Source organism: Penicillium rubens (genome assembly GCF_028828025.1).
Source record: "Penicillium rubens strain IBT 27055 chromosome Unknown utg000001l_segment0_segment0, whole genome shotgun sequence".
Classification (NCBI taxonomy): Eukaryota; Fungi; Ascomycota; class Eurotiomycetes; order Eurotiales; family Aspergillaceae; genus Penicillium; species Penicillium rubens.
This window is the reverse complement of record NW_026890599.1, coordinates 2,886,484-2,903,924: the sequence shown is the minus strand read 5'-3', so window position 1 is coordinate 2,903,924 and position 17,441 is coordinate 2,886,484. Positions and strand designations below refer to the sequence as shown.

At 49.4% G+C, this 17,441-nt stretch overlaps 7 protein-coding genes across 7 annotated transcripts; 3 read left to right on the top strand and 4 right to left on the bottom strand.

Moving 5' to 3' along the window:
* Positions 1 to 2,157: 2,157 nt before the first annotated feature.
* Positions 2,158 to 3,102, top strand: N7525_001146 (uncharacterized protein; the record flags this gene model as incomplete). Its single annotated transcript, XM_002558224.1, has 2 exons — positions 2,158 to 2,475; positions 2,527 to 3,102. The coding sequence occupies 2 exons, from the start codon at positions 2,158 to 2,160 to the stop codon at positions 3,100 to 3,102; spliced, it is 894 nt and encodes a 297-aa protein (XP_002558270.1).
* Positions 3,103 to 4,422: 1,320 nt separating this feature from the next.
* Positions 4,423 to 4,632, bottom strand: N7525_001145 (uncharacterized protein; the record flags this gene model as incomplete). Its single annotated transcript, XM_061211778.1, has 1 exon — positions 4,423 to 4,632. One exon carries the CDS (start codon positions 4,630 to 4,632, stop codon positions 4,423 to 4,425), a length of 210 nt encoding a protein of 69 aa, XP_061071004.1.
* Positions 4,633 to 5,574: 942 nt separating this feature from the next.
* N7525_001144 (putative amino acid permease family protein) lies at positions 5,575 to 7,268 on the top strand (the record flags this gene model as incomplete). Its single annotated transcript, XM_002558225.2, has 2 exons — positions 5,575 to 5,728; positions 5,788 to 7,268. 2 exons carry the CDS (start codon positions 5,575 to 5,577, stop codon positions 7,266 to 7,268), a joined length of 1,635 nt encoding a protein of 544 aa, XP_002558271.2.
* Positions 7,269 to 8,854: 1,586 nt separating this feature from the next.
* On the top strand, positions 8,855 to 10,775 carry N7525_001143 (S53 family peptidase; the record flags this gene model as incomplete). Its single annotated transcript, XM_002558226.2, has 3 exons — positions 8,855 to 8,963; positions 9,022 to 9,992; positions 10,050 to 10,775. 3 exons carry the CDS (start codon positions 8,855 to 8,857, stop codon positions 10,773 to 10,775), a joined length of 1,806 nt encoding a protein of 601 aa, XP_002558272.1.
* Positions 10,776 to 11,185: 410 nt separating this feature from the next.
* Positions 11,186 to 12,329, bottom strand: N7525_001142 (uncharacterized protein; the record flags this gene model as incomplete). The annotated part of the gene is made up of 5 exons (XM_061211777.1): positions 11,186 to 11,376; positions 11,432 to 11,656; positions 11,736 to 11,843; positions 11,910 to 12,222; positions 12,279 to 12,329. 5 exons carry the CDS (start codon positions 12,327 to 12,329, stop codon positions 11,186 to 11,188), a joined length of 888 nt encoding a protein of 295 aa, XP_061071003.1.
* A 284-nt stretch (positions 12,330 to 12,613) lies between these two features.
* N7525_001141 (uncharacterized protein) lies at positions 12,614 to 13,078 on the bottom strand (the record flags this gene model as incomplete). The annotated part of the gene is made up of 1 exon (XM_002558228.1): positions 12,614 to 13,078. The coding sequence occupies one exon, from the start codon at positions 13,076 to 13,078 to the stop codon at positions 12,614 to 12,616; it is 465 nt and encodes a 154-aa protein (XP_002558274.1).
* A 488-nt stretch (positions 13,079 to 13,566) lies between these two features.
* N7525_001140 (uncharacterized protein) lies at positions 13,567 to 15,815 on the bottom strand (the record flags this gene model as incomplete). The annotated part of the gene is made up of 10 exons (XM_002558229.2): positions 13,567 to 13,908; positions 13,967 to 14,052; positions 14,109 to 14,398; positions 14,490 to 14,514; positions 14,568 to 14,598; positions 14,649 to 15,044; positions 15,093 to 15,170; positions 15,222 to 15,494; positions 15,554 to 15,606; positions 15,671 to 15,815. The coding sequence occupies 10 exons, from the start codon at positions 15,813 to 15,815 to the stop codon at positions 13,567 to 13,569; spliced, it is 1,719 nt and encodes a 572-aa protein (XP_002558275.2).
* Positions 15,816 to 17,441: the final 1,626 nt, after the last annotated feature.

The following is a 17,441-nucleotide window of genomic DNA, read 5'->3' as shown; positions in this document are numbered from 1 at the left end:
CGATGCACATCATTCAATGTTGTTTTCAATCGTCAAGAACCGTATCTGAAAGACCTCATCTTCGAATCTTGGAAGAACATAAAGTACGATCGGATCGCCCCCCAGCATCGGGGATTACCAGGAGACGAACCCTCATGCCATAAATGTGGAACTGTTGACCGGAGGCCAAACTGGAACATGGATTCCGTCTACAATTCGTGTGAAATCTTTGTCACAGGAGCAAGGTTCTCGTATAGACTCGGTGGACATCGGGTTCGAGAGTAGGGCGAAGGGCAAAGGAAGGTGAGCATCCGAGTCACCCCACCGATCCAAAGTGCAAGTGGAGTCTTTTTGGGAAGAAATTTGAATGAGCGGGATTTAGCTGTTTTCCTACTGGACAGCACGGAGGCCAGTCGAGGCGGCATATTACGGAGCCTTGGAATACTCCACGTCTAATTCTTACACTTTCTTTATTGTCCAATCCAATGGTAATCTTCCAAGGTTGCTCGATACATTTGAATCCGACATTTTTGTTTTATATGTGCTTTTTGAGTGGAAAAACCATGAAAAGAATAGAAAAACAAGTTTGCTGGTTTCTAGTGAGACTGACAAAAGTACTAGACTGATACTTACACCTCGTGGACTTTACCACAAGCAGTAGGCAGAAAACTGACAGCATTACCAAGAGTATACGTGAGCTTTCCAGGGGAAAATTATGGAAGTTTTGAGCCTGGAAATTGCATTCCTTCTATGCAAATTATCCCAGTGGTGTCCTCAAATTGGTGGTTTTGTCCAGTTTTGGCGTGACAATGTTCATCATCATTGCCATTATATCAGTGGAATATGATACCTTGACGTTCCCTTAGCTCTTATACAACTTTCTGCAGCGGCTGATGACGTATATCTTAGTTGCATATATGAAGAGATTCATCTTTCAGAAAAGGGATTGCTTGACAGGGTGGGCGACAGGAGATCGTCAAAGTGTACGTGGCGATGCAAGCAATCAGCAGAATACTCTGTCAAGAAACATACCCAGGTATGACTTTGACCGGGTAGGGTAAAGAATGCAACGATGCAAAGCCGAATAGATGCAGACTCCCTGCGTACATAATTCTAGTCGATACAATTAACGTGTATGTTTCTATCCCGGGTTTGGAGGGCTTCCCTAGATTGTTAATGTTGTTTTTTTGCCGCTTTCACGAAGACAGTAACCAATTAACATAGGGCTGAGTATACCCTAGTAAAACTATAAAGTACTTGTGGCCATTTTACTTCGTGGTCATCTAGTTCGTCACTAGTATGGAGTTCAGTCCTAGTGGACAGCGAACCACAAAATGAACGAACAAAGACTGCAAGGGTTGGATGTGACAAAATAATGATTCCCATGTAGTTACGAAAGTACCTGTTAATTGCCGCTAGTTAGAAGTACCAGGCTAAAGCGAAAGATAATTGGTGAAACAGGTTGATTATATACATAAATGGTGGTGTATACCACTCGGCATTGGCTCCACCCGTACACCTACTACCTGGTACATACTCCGTAGACACTTAGTACATAGAGACACATGTAGACAGGGCTCAGCCTTGGAATTCTATGATCTGTTATGGGATCAGAGAGAGAGAAAATATTACAAAGGGATAGCAAAAAAAAAAAAAACCATCGAAACGAAAGTTACCAAATGCGTATAAATTACATAAATTACATAAAACATCGGCTCCGACACTCGGCCGGAGTCTTAAGGCCCAGCCCACTTACCCGCGACATCCACTTTTTAACTTCAACGGTTTCACACGTCAGGTCGGAAATATACTCGTCGGAGCCGGCCGTTAAAGATCTTAGGGGTGAACTCGGCTTGATCGCATCGAATAGTGCAAGCGAGTGGAGGGCTAGGCCATTTTCGACAAGGTCTGGTTAAGACCTGACATCACAGGTCAATATCGGCTTCGTACACAGGTGTAATCGTCTGTTCCGGATCACCTTCGTACCCCTGTTTTTTTTTCGGGGCACACTCTGGGTTTATATAAATGCCCCGCGACCGAAACCCATATCCTGTTCCATGATATCTTCAGTTCTGATTTATTTATAAATCCTCGATCCTTCGCCACCCTTTCATTATAGTACTTCTCCCAACTACTATATATTCCAATACTGCCTTCGAGGCCAACGTATGATCCAATATGTGTATCATGGCTTGCAACCGATCCAATGAGATCCCCAACCTCTCCATAGACCAGGGGACCTACCTCAGCCAACACCTGAGTCCTCAGTCTCGACCCGCCGACTTCTTCGACAGACCCGACCCTCTCGCAGCCAACTGGAGCTATGACAATGCCATTGACCTGTTCTCCGTCAACCCCGCCGATATGGAGCCCGTATCATTCGACTTCGCCGACAGTCTCACGAACCTTGAGTCCAAAGATCTCTTCAATGACCCATTTGCTGGCTCTGGGATTGGTGGGTTCACCATGCCCGAGGATGCAGCTTCACTATCATCGGTACGATTCTCTGCCTATCAATATCTTGACACGAAGCTAATCTTCTTAAAGGAATTTGAAAGTGACGATCAAACATGGCCATCCGCCGCTGCCCCACAATCCATCGACTCGAACGCGTTCGAGGCCCAGCCGACAAAGCAACCTTCAAACTACACCTCTTCTCAACCTCAAACACAGAGCAAGACTCGCTCATCTTCAACAAGATGGTCATCGAGTCCAGAAGTGAAGGAAGAAGAGATCGCTACGCCCCAACCTTCCAAACCCACCACATCCCGCAAGACCCGCAGCTTTTCCCGAGACTCATACCACTCCTCAACGGGCGGCCAAGACCCTCAAATGCGGAATGCTGCCAAGCGTGCCGCCCATAACATCATCGAGAAGCGCTACCGCACCAATATGAATGCCAAATTTGTTTCCCTCGAGCAGGCCATCTCGCCCTCCGGTGTTCAAAAACATGCCAAGGTTGGCGCGGGGTCTCTTAAAAAGTCCGAGATTCTTACCAATGCCCTTGCCTACATCGATGGCATTCAGCAGGAAAACCAGGCCCTGCACAAGGAGCTCACACTACTCAAGCAAAACTTGCTACCCGGTGGAATGTGGCGACAATCCAAAAACCCCCGACTATGATCAGGTGCATGCCGATCATGCCACCGTGATGCTGCCACCTCAAGTATCTTTTTTGTTCTCATGACCGCGACGAGAGTTGTATTCTTAGAGTAGCCGGACAACGTGGTCACGGTCGGCGTTTCGTTCTTTTTTGCTTTGTTTTTCGTTTGTTTCCTTGTGGACTGGCGGGGGCGTTTGGATCAAGTGTTATTTGGGCTCGGATGTGGCCCTCTCTCATCTCAGACATGCTTTGATTTTCGGGTCCTGGCGACCACAAAAGTGTTTTGTGACTTGTGATTCCCCTTCATGGACGGGAATACCTCATGGATAGTATCCTAAAGCATCAATATAATTGCCAAGACTCGGATAATTCATTTTGCTCAAACGTTCTCCTTTTCGTGATTGTGTGCGGGTATGGCCTGATCCTTCCTAATACGGAAATAGTTGCGCTTGCTGGTCCCATCCCCGAGGTATACATATTATATATGCCCGTAAGGTAAGTGTGGTTTCTCTGTCTGTGATGTGTGTGTTGGACTGACTTCAATGCCACTCTCGGTTAGCAAAGGGAATTCTCTCCAACTCGATGCTCAATGAGTTTTTGTATGATGACTTTGCCCCGACCTTCATCCGTATCGCCTTCGACATGGTCTTGACCTGACTCAGGCTGCGCTCCGGATACTAGACACATTCTTCAACTGTCAGGCTCATATTCCACGGACATGATCAGTCTAGGAATCAAGTTGAGCAGTGTCGGCATCGCCTCAAGGAACATACTTGGCCCCCAGCACTTGACCTGGGGGAGGGGATAAAATAAGTGGAATCTAGCATCGGGTATTGCCTGCCCACGGTGCCGAGCAGGAGCTGTGGAAGGAGAAGACGAACGGTGCTTTTTTGGCTGGTCAAAGAGCTGGCTGCACTAATTACCTAGGTACAACAGGCACGCGGAGACCATAATGATTCCGAAAGCTACCTATCCAACTCTGCGGCCCAATCAGACATGTCCAGTTCCAATATGCCCCGTTCGGATTAGGCTGCTGTGCCGTGCCTGAATATCACTGCAACCCCTCGCACGGCTTCCAGCAGACGACTATGCACACTGCCCTGTCTGTCATGGATACGCCATAGCGACATTCAAATCGAACCATTCTGGGGCTCATGGAGCTGTTTCCCAACGGCGCATACCTCGGTCTCCTCTTCATTGGCCTAGGTCGCCGTGGCTCGGTGTTTTTATCTCCTTGTCCTTCCCTTTGTGGAGTTGAGCTGGGCATGTTTTAGCTTTGCGGTCAGATAGATGGCGGAGACCTTACGGCGATGCCCAACTGAAGAGACTCGTCTATCCACCTATCCAAGCGAGCGTTCTTTGTTCTCATTACGAAGCAGTAATTGGATAAGTGGCGCCGTTCCCTGGACGAAACTCAAAGCTACTGCTTCAGCGGTGCAACATGAATTCTCAATCCGTCGTGCCGGAATTCCCCTTTCAGCGGGAACACACCCACCCGATGCCGGCTGCTGATCATCTGCAGTTGTTTCAAGCTGTGGCCTCGAATCCATATTGATATCACAATGGCTTCTGCTGGATAAGCCATGGCTATCGCGCGAATATGGTATCGACTCCACATAGATACTGTTTAATATCCCACGTGGAATACAGATATGAAGCTCTCCCGTTACCATTATGATACCCATTTACACAGAAAAGCATGTCTGATCTCGGACTTGACGCCGCAAACTCTACTGGAGCCGCGCTCGAATCCGCCAATCGTTGATTCTTATCTGCCACGCATGGACTTGCCCTTTTGGGTCAGCTGTCGCCACTGACGGTTGTACTTTGATGTTGACATACAATGCTATTGATTTTTATATTGGAAAACTGGGAGGTTATGCTGCTACCTGTTGAAACTGGCATTTTCATTGAGTTTCGAGAGATATCCGTCAAGAAGAGAAGGTGTTGAGTCACAACGGTCGGACCTCGCACGGAGGTACGCAACTTGTGACATTTGTGAACAAGCTGCAAGATACATATGTACCTTTGAATGATATCTAATTACTTCAACATTAATTCAATGCCAATTATACCCCAGTTCTTATCTGTGGAGTGCATTTTGTGGATATTATGGACGGCGGCCCACTGGAGGGAAGTCCTCCCGAAGTCGATTCCCCGCAAAAACCAAGAAAAGAAAAATCAGATTTCTATTATCAACATCTCCCCAGTCCATGACCAATTGTTCCGATTCAATCAAAACCTTACTATCACGTCCGCCGCATCATTGGTTACTCTTGATCTCCAGCTTTATCTTGGCCTGGTCAACAGCGTTAATCCGTGAGGGGTGTCAACGCGGACCGAATACGCCAGACGCCAGATCTAAGCTATATAGAAATCACCTTTTCTTCCCCCTAATGCTTCTCATTGATCTTCGATCAGAAAATGGGCGCATTTCCCTTCTATCTGCCCACTGAATTGATCTATATTGCCTCCGGCTGAATTACCACGGGATGGATCTGGAGTCCAATTCGCAACCCCTTAAGCCACCGCTGACGGATCAGAATGTGCAAGATGCGCAGGATCTCGCTGCGCTGGGTCATTCCCAGGCCCTGACGCGAAAATTCGACATGTGGAGCATGCTGGCGCTCGCCTTTTGTGTACTTGGTATGTTTGCGCTTTTTGCCACGCCGATGGCATCTGAATGTGTGCTGACATGTCCCAAGGAACCTACTCGACCTTCGCCCAGGATCTCAGCAGTGGTCTGACCAATGGTGGTGCTATCACTATCCTCTGGGGCCTGGTGCTGGTCACAGCATGTAACCTCTGTGTTGCCCTCTCCCTGGGCGAGTTGACTAGCAGCATGCCCACCGCCCTCGGTCAGGCCTACTGGGTATATCGACTGTGGAATACACCATTGGGTCGATTCGTCTCATATATGTGTGCATGGATCAATACATTCGGATGGTGGACCTTGACCGCGTCGCAGGTTGCCTTCATGACTGAATTCCTGCTGGGCATGAAGACTATGTTTGATCCCGAATGGGATGGAGTCAACAAGGGTTGGCTCAATTTTGTTGTATACATTGGGGTGGTCTTAGTGTTGACCGCCATCAACGTTGTCAGCTGCCGTAAGGAGAAGATCCTACCCTGGATTAACAACTTTGTTGGGGTGTGGTTCTTCGGCCTGTTTGTTGTCCTCTCTCTTGTGCTACTTATCTCGGTCGGAACCAAGAGTGGATTGTCGTTCCAGCCCGCTTCGTTCGCTTTTGGAGCCTGGAAGAATGAGACTGGCTGGGGCGACGGCGTGGTGTGGTTCACCGGGTTGGTACAGGCAGCGTACGGATTGACCGCGTTCGATTCGGTCATTCATATGGTGGAGGAAATCCCTGCGCCTCGGAAGAATGCTCCTCGAGTTATCTGGATGGCCGTTTTGTTTGGTGCCGTGACTGGATTCATTTTCATGGTGGTCTGTCTGTTCTGCATCCAGGACGTGGAGCGTGTCGTCAACGCCAACCTCCCGTTCATGGAGCTTATGATGGAGACCGTTGGACTGAAAGGGGCCGCCGTGCTGATTGCACTGTTCATTTTCAATGGTGTAGGGCAAGGAATCAGTATCCTCACCACTGCCTCACGTTTGACCTGGGGTTTTGCCCGTGATGGCGGCGTGCCTTTCAGCAAGTACTTCAGTCACGTCGACCCTGTATGGCAAGTTCCTGCCCGCGCTCTCTGGGGTCAGGCCATCGTCATCGGTATCGTCGGTATCCTATACCTATTCGCCAACACTGTGCTCGAGGCGATTCTCAGCGTCAGCACTATCGCCTTGACTGTCTCTTACGCCATGCCAATTCTTGCCTTGCTCATCACCGGCCGTGAGAAATTGCCCCCCGGTCCATTCAAACTCGGTCGCATTGGTCCATGGTTGAACTGGGTCAGCATCGTCTACTGTATCATCACTACCATTTTCTTCCTGTTCCCTGGCGGTCCTAACCCAGCGCCTAGCGACATGAACTTTGCCATTGCCGTCTTTGGTATCATGTTGGTGATCGCGGTCGCATTCTGGTTCATCCAAGGCAGCCGAACCTATCTCGAGACCGAAGATGCCATCGCCTCAATGGTCTACGCCCACCACCTGGAGATGAATCAGCCAGATGTTGATGACTCTGTTCCAGCTGTTCAAGCTCCGGTCGTCGTGGATTCTAAATGATACTCTGGGCTTTTACCTTCAATGTACAGAATCTATACTATTTTTGGACCGGCTTTGTGTAGGACAGACATGTACTTGTTTATACGTATGCATACGTGACCATAACCTGGTTGGATTTTGTATATCTGGAAGCAGGTTGACGTGCGCCCTTATAGATAGAGAAGACAAGATCGTTGGCTTTTAATTTGTACTATGAATTGTAGATTATGTTGTTATTACCTTTTTGTATCTTTTTGTATCTTAGGGAAAGGAAAGGAAGGTCCCGAGGTCTGCCTTGCGCGGAGAGTCACGAGATCAATTTGTTGCAACGCCGGAGAACCAAGAAGTCCTTCAATCTTTCAATATAACCCGGACAACACACAAACACACAGAAATCGCTCTTGGATAACGGCAGCTAACGGGAACTACTCTCTTGACTGATATCTGTCACACAGCGTACCAAGCACTCCGTAGTACGGAGAACGGAGAACGGAGTACATCTCGTCACCTCGCATTTTTGCCTAGCCTTTCTTTACTCAAGAGGTGTCGCACTAAATGATGAAGATCGATCAGCCATATCGGCCTCCATTGCTTAAATTATGGCTCTGGCACACTGGAAATCTGCATCGGCCCCAGCCCCCGACGCACTCCGACGCAGTCCCGACGCACAGCGATACAAACAAAACAGAGAGTCATTCGGTTTGCAGTGCTTCAGCGAATTTCAGCGCTACCGAAGCCTAGCGCATGTCCTTCCGAGATTGTCTTTAATTTTTGATGTAATTGCCTAATTGCTTCAAAGTCAGCTGGTGCAGCAGTACGGAGTACATGATCACCGTCCGAGCTTCCCAGGCTTGGCAGGGGCCGAATGGGATTGACCATTGAATACATTTTCTAGCTGACTTCAAGCTGATTCACATCGATCTCTGATAATCAATGGACTGTCGACTTCATGTAAACCAGGTCCAGAGCCGATCTCATTTTTAGGGCCAAGTCACCCAGCCACCCGGCAATACAAGCCCCCCTGACGCCCCTCACATTGTTTCCTTCAAACAGTGGGTCAACCCCTGCAGATCAGGGACGGACCCCCGACGGACGCGCCGAATCTCGCAATGAGATAGAGCGTTTATCTCCATACCGGTCACATCACTAACAATTCACCGTTCCCCGGTTGAGAAAGGCGACAATGCGAGTATGGAGCCATATCCCGAATATGCAATCCCAGCCGCCGCTCTTCCGTACTCCGTACTCCGCACCGATTGTTGATTCAGGAACGTCTCACCAAACGGGCGTCCACAAGGGTCCACTGGAACAGCCCTGGAGTGGAACTGATAGCAATGCCAAGGGAATGACGTGAAACTCGATTAAAAGCATTCTGTCGTCGTCAATATTGTCTTATCTTGGTTTATCCCGGACTTTCTTCAACACACATTCTTTGTCGCGCTGTCATTCCCCACACCAATGCAACCATAATAAATACCAATTTCACGGTCTTTACCCCTCATTTATATTGCAGGGTCCTCTGTCGCACTATTTATACTTTGCTATATTCGCGTATAGAGGCACCGATCAGTGTTTAATAGGGTGTCTTCATATCGCTCGTTTTTATCATGATTGCATCTCTATTTAACCGTGGAGCATTGTCGCTCGCGGTATTGTCGCTTCTCGCGTCTTCGGCTTCCGCTGATGTATTTGAGAGTTTGTCTGCTGTTCCTCAAGGTGGGTAACTTTGCGTTCTAAACTAAACCGACAGAATTGATACACTGACCTGCCATAGGATGGAGATATTCTCGCAGACCGCGTGCTGATCAGCCCCTGAAGCTACAGATTGCTCTGGCACAAGGGGATACTGCCGGATTCGAAGAGGCTGTGATGGACATGTCAACCCCTGATCACCCCAGCTACGGGAACCACTTCCACACCCACGAGGAAATGAAGCGGATGCTGCAGCCCAGCGCGGAGTCCGCAGACTCGATCCGTGACTGGCTTGAAAGTGCGGGTATCAATAGAATTGAACAGGATGCCGACTGGATGACATTCTACACCACCGTCGAGACGGCAAATGAGCTGCTGGCAGCCAATTTCCAGTTCTATGCCAACAGTGCCAAGCACATTGAGCGTCTTCGCACACTCCAGTACTCCGTCCCGGAGGCTCTGATGCCACACATCAACATGATCCAGCCAACCACTCGTTTCGGCCAGCTGCGCGTCCAGGGGGCCATATTGCACACCCAGGTCAAGGAAACCGACGAGGCTTTCCGCTCAAACGCCGTGTCCACTTCACCGGACTGCAACAGTATCATCACTCCTCAGTGTCTCAAGAATATGTACAATGTGGGTGACTACCAGGCCGACGACGACAATGGGAACAAGGTCGGATTTGCCAGCTACCTAGAGGAGTATGCACGGTACTCCGATTTGGAACTATTTGAGAAAAATGTCGCACCCTTCGCCAAGGGCCAGAACTTCTCCGTCATCCAGTATAACGGCGGTCTTAACGATCAACACTCGAGTGCTAGCAGCAGCGAGGCGAACCTTGACTTACAGTACATTGTTGGAGTTAGCTCTCCTGTTCCAGTTACAGAGTTTAGCGTTGGCGGTCGTGGTGAACTTGTTCCCGATCTTGACCAGCCTGATCCCAATGATAACAACAACGAGCCATACCTTGAATTCCTCCAGAACGTGCTCAAGATGGAACAACAGGACCTCCCCCAGGTGATTTCCACCTCTTATGGCGAGAACGAGCAGGTATGACATCCGCCCCCTTTCTTCGTGATTTTGTCAGTCTCTAATATCAGCCCTCAGAGTGTTCCCGAGAAATACGCCCGCACCGTATGCAACTTGTTCTCGCAGCTTGGCAGCCGTGGTGTGTCCGTCATCTTCGCATCTGGCGACTCCGGCGTTGGCGCCGCGTGCCAGACGAATGACGGCAGGAACGCGACCCGCTTCCCGGCCCAGTTCCCTGCTGCGTGCCCATGGGTGACATCGGTCGGCGCGACAACCCACACCGCGCCCGAGAAGGCCGTGTACTTCTCGTCCGGTGGCTTCTCCGATCTTTGGGATCGCCCGAAATGGCAAGAAGACGCCGTGAGTGACTACCTCGACACCCTGGGCGACCGCTGGTCCGGCCTCTTCAATCCTAAGGGCCGTGCCTTCCCCGACGTCTCAGCCCAAGGTCAAAACTACGCCATATACGATAAGGGCTCGTTGACCAGCGTCGACGGCACCTCGTGCTCGGCACCCGCCTTCGCCGGTGTCATCGCCCTCCTCAACGACGCCCGCCTCAAGGCCAACAAACCACCCATGGGCTTCCTCAATCCCTGGCTGTACTCGACAGGCCGTGACGGCCTGAACGACATTGTTCATGGCGGCAGCACTGGCTGTGATGGCAACGCCCGCTTCGGCGGCCCCGGTAACGGCAGTCCGAGGGTTCCAGGTGCCAGCTGGAACGCTACTAAGGGCTGGGACCCTGTTTCTGGTCTTGGATCACCCAACTTTGCTACCATGCGCAAGCTCGCGAACGGTGAGTAGGTTGCGAGTCTTGCTTGTTGATGTGGTGCACTGCCTGAGTTCCAGGTTATGGTTGATTCCGACCGGTTGGAAAATTCCTATACGCATGCATGCTAGTTACATAGACACTTTTTATATTTGCAAATATAATAATCTTATGGTTGATATGTTGGAGCTTATGCAATGTGTCCTCTTTTTTGATTGTGACTTGTTTATCACTCGCCTTGGCTTGATGCCTTGCACGTAGATAGGTAGGGAAACTTCCACTCTAATGCTCACTGTTGTAGAAGAGATAAAGTCCATTCATGTATCTTGTGTACATACGTATATTCTCTCTGATTCACAAATCAATGGATAAAGTTTCTCCTGAAACAGGATCTCGGACTTGGCGAGACACCATTCATTGGGATAACATCTCCATACTGTGCTCCCTATTCCTTGAACACAGGCTCGGAATTTTCAATATCCTCCTTGCCCAGACACCACTTATCTTGCAGCGCAGGATCAAGACTCGAAGCATAGACATCCTTGGGCCACCATTCACCCCAGCTAGTCAAGAAAATCTGTTCGGGATCAGCAGGGAGATTATCGACGGTGACCGCGCGGAGGATATTCTGGGCACCTATTCATTGTTAGATACTGTCTTCAAGTCAAAAACTCAATCCAAAGATCCTTACCCTCTGGCACGGTCTTGGCATCGGGCATATCCATGGTCAATGCTAAGCTCGAATGCTGGGCAAGCTTGGTGTTGGGGATGAGTCCTGGTGAGACAGCAACGACTGTGCAACTTGGGAGGCTTCGACGCCAGTAGTGCGCACCCAGAAGCTGGGTGAACTTCGATGCACTGTACACTACTCTTGCATTCGCGCCGGAGTTTGCTTTTAGGTCAACGTCAAGAGTGCCTAATGTAAAGTCAGCATTGTAGACAGCCCTGGAGCTTCGCTTTTGGCGACAAGACTGAAAAGATAGAACTAAACCTACTCGGGTCGCCTCCTCTCACGTTACGGATAGCACCGGAAGATACAACGACAATACGTGATTGCGAGGCCGACAGGGTCTGAGCAAATTGATGTGTCAGATAATGTTGGGCTGGGTTGCGATTCATCAATGATTAGCTCCAGCTTCCAGGACTCTTCTCTTCCGTAGCCCACATACCCAGATGATTTACCACGTATGATTCGCACCATTGCGAGCCATGAGGTCCCGGCCCATCGGCGCTGGCAAGAAAGCCCGCAATGAGGAAAAGATAGTTCAATGGCCTTTCACCCAATTTAGCGAGTGCTTGCTTGGCAAAGGACTGCACGCTCTTAAGATTTAAAAGATCCAAGGGCAAGACACAGACGCTGTGCTTTGAAGTGTCGAATTTCAGGTCATTGTACGCGACACGCGTCTTTTCTGTGTCACGAACGCCCAGAATGAAGTTGTACGGCTGTGTCTGCTGGAGTAACTGCTTAATTGTTTCAAATCCCTGTTCATGTTCATGTTTAGCTGGAGTCTGGATATTCCAGGGGGTTGTGACCTTACCAAGCCCGACGAGGTACCCGTCGCAATAACGGTTTTTGCGATCAAGGACATTTTCAGTTGTATGTTGTAGTATCTGGTGATGTTTGGCCCAGGGGGCAGAATCGCAGAGGAGAGTGGAATCCGATGACGTCATACGAAATTCTTTTTTCTTTTTTCTTTTTTTTTTTTCTTTGCACAGTATATGACCACTGCAAGGCAATTCATTATGCATATTAAATCCTCGCTTGTACTAAGAATGTTATGTCCAGAGGATGCGAAATAAAAAAAACACGGTCGCTCATCCGCTAGAAGAAATATTGTCCCAATCAAGATCCTCCCCGAAACATGAAACCATCTTAAGAAATAACAGCCATCAAAGCGGAGCCGAAAAGAAGCGCAATCAGTCCAACCCCAGACTTGGAGATTGGTTGGTTCGCAATAGCGGCATTTGTGGAAGTCGAGGTAGCAGACGAGTCGGTGCTAGTACCCGAGGAAGTGGACTTGGAGCCTGTGGTTGTGGCTGTGGCGGTCGCATTGAGAGCAGCGTTGCAGAAGACATCGTGATAGTTGCCGCTCTTGCTGGTGAGGCAGGACTGGAGCTTGTCGACATCTTGGCCCTGAGCGAGACAGTAGATGCCGCAGTCGTTGTCGTACTTGGTGACCTTCGCGTTCTTGCAGCACTCATCCATCACATCAGTCATGTTCCCACTGACAACGGCCGCACAGGCTGCGTCGGTCGTGGGGATTTGCCAGACACTGCCGCCGCAGGCAGTGCTGGTAGGGCTCACGGACGAGGTGGTGGAGGAAGTAGTAGTAGACATTTTGAATTGTGGAGAGTTGGTTTGAGAGACGAAAGTATTCTGAAGAGAAAGAAAAGGGAAAAAAAATTAGGAGAAGTGAGAAAGGACAATCCATCCAAGACATCCAAGACATCCAAGACAAATGGTGCCTTCCCTTGAATATGACTGGTGTTTGACCTACAGCCTTGGCCCATTTTTTTTCTATACATAGTAATGGGCTGAAAATTTTTTGATTTGGGCACTTTTTTACTTCCAAGGTTGGTTCTTCTGCTTTACGTATATGCGACAAGATACATGTGATAGGTGTTATGCATTTCCTAATTTGCATACAGGTAAGGAGGGAAAAGTCTCAAGGGTTATATGTATATTATGGTACTCCGTACGGAGTACTCCGTACAGGAACTGAAGATATATGATTCAGGTCTTTAATATGTCGACCCGACCTCTTGTCGATCTTGCCCTGAATCGTTTGGCCTGTCAAAATTCCCCCAGGTTTAGGGAACTTGGCTTTAATTCTTCGGGCTAGACACATCCTCGTACTTCGAGACCTCGACCTTGCTCTCATCCATACCAGCCTCAGTGTGCTTCTCATCGGCAGGCTCCACACCGACAAGGGCAAGCAACCCAATCTCACGTTCGATTCGGTGCTTGCGTCCACTATCAGCAGCTGCCAACCCGACCGATCCGAACAACTCGTCCATCTCCTCAAGAGTGCGACCTTTGGTTTCGGGTACAAGGAAGATGACATAGAACACAGCAATCGTTGTGATGCATCCAAAGAAGATGAATGCGCCAAAATTGCTCGCTTGGAGGAAAGGAGATGTAGCAGTAGCGACTGCGAAGTTGTTCAACTGCAGAGTATCCAGTTAGAGATTCCCAACGAGCTCGACTGTCTATCTCGCCACTTACCCAGTTACTGCTACCACCAATACTGACTCCTTTAGCACGCATGCTGAGTGGGAATACCTCGGAAGTGACAATCCAAGCAACAGGCCCTGTAGTGCAACGATGGTCAGCACAGTCTACCACAACGCAAGGGATTTGTACGTACCCCATGAGTAGGCGAAGTTGATGATGAAAATCCAAACAAAGACAATAGCCACCCAGCCGGCAGCTGTGTGGTCTTGGAACTTTCCCTGGTACGCGCCAATGATACCCGCGACAATGAAGTGGCAGGACGCCATTCCAATTGCACCAGCAATCAAGATCTTCTTTCGCCCAACCTTGTCAACCCACAGGACGGCAGGAATGGTGAAGACGAACTCGAAGATTCCAACAACACCGGTGGCGAGCAGTGAGATTGTGTTGCCGCCTAGGTGCATTTCCTTGAAGATGAATGGTCTGCGGAAGTGTCAGCAGACAACTCGCCAGTGGGGAAGAATGATGTATCTTCCATATATTCCTCTTCAAGGTTGGATTTGCAGGGACTTACGCGTAGTAGTTAATTGCATTGATGCCTAGATAATGGTGTTAGTGATCAATTCAACTCTCTGGATTTCGCGTAGCCTACCATTCCATTGTTGGAACACCATAATCATGCACTGTGATGTCATTAGCACTATTCATGGAGTACCACAGACATGAAACGTACCGCTGTTGCCGTGCGCTTGAAGAGAGACTTGTCAGTGATCAACGACATGTAATCATGTAGTCCGATCTTGAAGCGGCTGGAAAACGAGTCGTCCTGCCAGTCGGGATACTTCTCGGCTGCCGTTTCTCGCTCAAAGAGGTACAGACTCTTGATTTCAAGGAACTCGATGCGAACAAGTAAATCATCCGGAGGTGCGTTGCGCAAGCGGGCCAGTGTTTGTAGGCATTCCTCCTCGCGGCCAGTGTTCATCAGGTGACGGGGGGACTGTGGCATAAACATCATCATGCCCACAGCCAAGATAATAGCGGGCAGGATTTGAATACAGACTGGAATCAGCCATGCAGCATCCGATTGGGTTGCCCCAGTTCCACCAATATAATTTGTTCCATAGCCGATCTGCAAACGTCAGGATTGAGAGATTTCACGAGAACGGACATGACGTACCCAGAAGCTGACCATGATTCCAAAGGTGATGGCGAGTTGCTGTACAGCGACAAGAGAGCCACGAATCTCAGGTGGTGCCTTCCCTATTCGTTAGCCTTTTCTCTTGTCGAACTCATTGCATTCACTCACCAACTCTGCATTGTACAGTGGCACAACCATACTCAGACTACCAACACCCAGACCAGTGACAAATCGACCTGCGAAGACAAAGTCCGCGCTCTGCGTACAAGCTTGAACAATGACACCAACGCAGAAAACCACCACGGCAACCAAAACGGTCAGACGACGACCGAGCGCATCGGCGAGATATCCGTTTGCCAATGTCCCCACCCAAGCACCCAGTTCGAGGATAGACGTGAGCATTCCCTGCTCAATACCCGTTTCTTTCGCGTAATCTTGGGTCTATGCGGGAAAAGTCATTAGCAGTGCAAAGCCCTGGGTTCAATGAGCTGGAGACATACCGCTGCCTGGAACGCGGGCATTGTCAGGACTTGAGCGAACATTCCCTGGTTGTCTGTATGACGGCTATCAGATTATATTCAGGAGGGCATTGACATGGCATCGCATCATCGACATACATCCATAAACCAGACCTCCCAGTGACGCGAAAAGTCCGATACATGTTGTCTTCTTGTTACTGAGCAGCCCCTTGACCCCGTTTTTCCCTGAGAGCTCAGCACGTTTGGCCGAGACGGCCGTCTCTCCCGCAAGAGGAGCCACCATTGTGTATCACGACAAAAGCCAACAAGAATAGATGGTATGAAACAGGTCAGCTTCCGGTAGAAGCGAAAATAAAAAGAGTATGGCAAATATCGGAGAAATACCTGCACGTTCCTTAGGTCTCAACAGGGGATCTGCGAGTATTTATTCGCTCGGGTACGGATAATGAGCTGAAAACGTCCAGATTTCCCCGGGAACTTAGCCCCGTGGGGGTATGGGAGGGGACATAATCAAGTTCGAACGTGAAAACATGAGGTAATTGGCCCAATCAGCCCATCATGACCAAGCTTCGTGGCGCGTGGCCTCCCTTCTCCCCAAGCCGGGTGGGCATGTCGTATCGGCTGTGAGACGGAAAAGGCTCGACTAGCGTGCCTCTGCAAGGCTTCCAGTGGCTGCAATACCATTGGGCCGTGCGGGATTGCGAGGTCGCAGGATTTAACCGGTGCCCTTAGCCAAAGACCTTGAAACGGGTGGATAAAATGGCCGGAAGAGAAGACCACGGTATAGTACTAGCCTGCCATATCAATTCCCGGCTGAAAACATATGTTTAGAACTCTGATCCAGGGATTTTCTGAATCGGCATCTGCCGCTGGCGAAAGGATTCGGACAAGCTCCACTGGATGGAGACATTCCGGGGACCCCGCGCATTTCAAAATCTGGAGATTCATCAAAAGTTTCAACATCCAACTCTTATTTGATCTACTGGAAGTTGTATACATGCACTTCTTCAGATCTTGATATTCTGAAGATGAGAGTACCGCGAAATTCCCGAGGCAAAAGCCGTCTGATTTGAGCTCAAGTCAACTTCCCCACATCCGAAATCCTTTCCGTACCGGTTGAATTGCTTCGATTTAGCCGGTTTAACCCCGGTCTTCATAACCACTGACCTCGAGCCACCCTACCATTTAACTCCTGTACGAATCGGCTTCGGGCGGGTGGTCGTGCTGCCGGTCAGCGCCGAATGTCAAACCCCAGGATTAGCCGGCAATGGGTTATACATCAAGGCATATCTCGGTACGTGGATAAAAGGGAAGTTATGTCATATTATGTTTTCTCCAGAATCCCCGGAATTGATCCAAAAAGTCATGTTAGGAGATGTCTCGGGTTCTTGCCGGAGATTGATCGGTCGCTTGTGAACTGTGGGAGGCCTAGCTTTTGGTGGCTGCTGTACATTCAAGGCTGGCCAGATGCTTGGGCTTACGGCTTTTCTCCACTTCGGCCCTGTGGCTAACTCCGGCGATATTAAACACCTGCTTCCCCTCGGCCCGTACAATCTACAAATCCCGGCGTAGGTTTACATACCCCATCGAAGTGGAATAGTTATGTTTTGGTTCTCAATATCGTAATGCTCATATCCTTCTCTCTGGGCGGGACTTCCACAAATAAATTGCTAGTATATACTTCCTGATCGTATATGGATACGTCCCAGGTAACTGCTGCAGCATTCACTAGCCCCATACAAGTCAAGGAAAACATTCAAGGCTCAGCCCTGGTATTGGACCGAACGACTAGGAACTCCAGCCAGAGGGCAGCCCGGGAGAAGATATGCCAAAGTGTAGACGGAATTGGCTAGGACAAAGTCGCCTTGAACGCCGAATACGACGCTTAACACACCAGGTGTATGGAGAA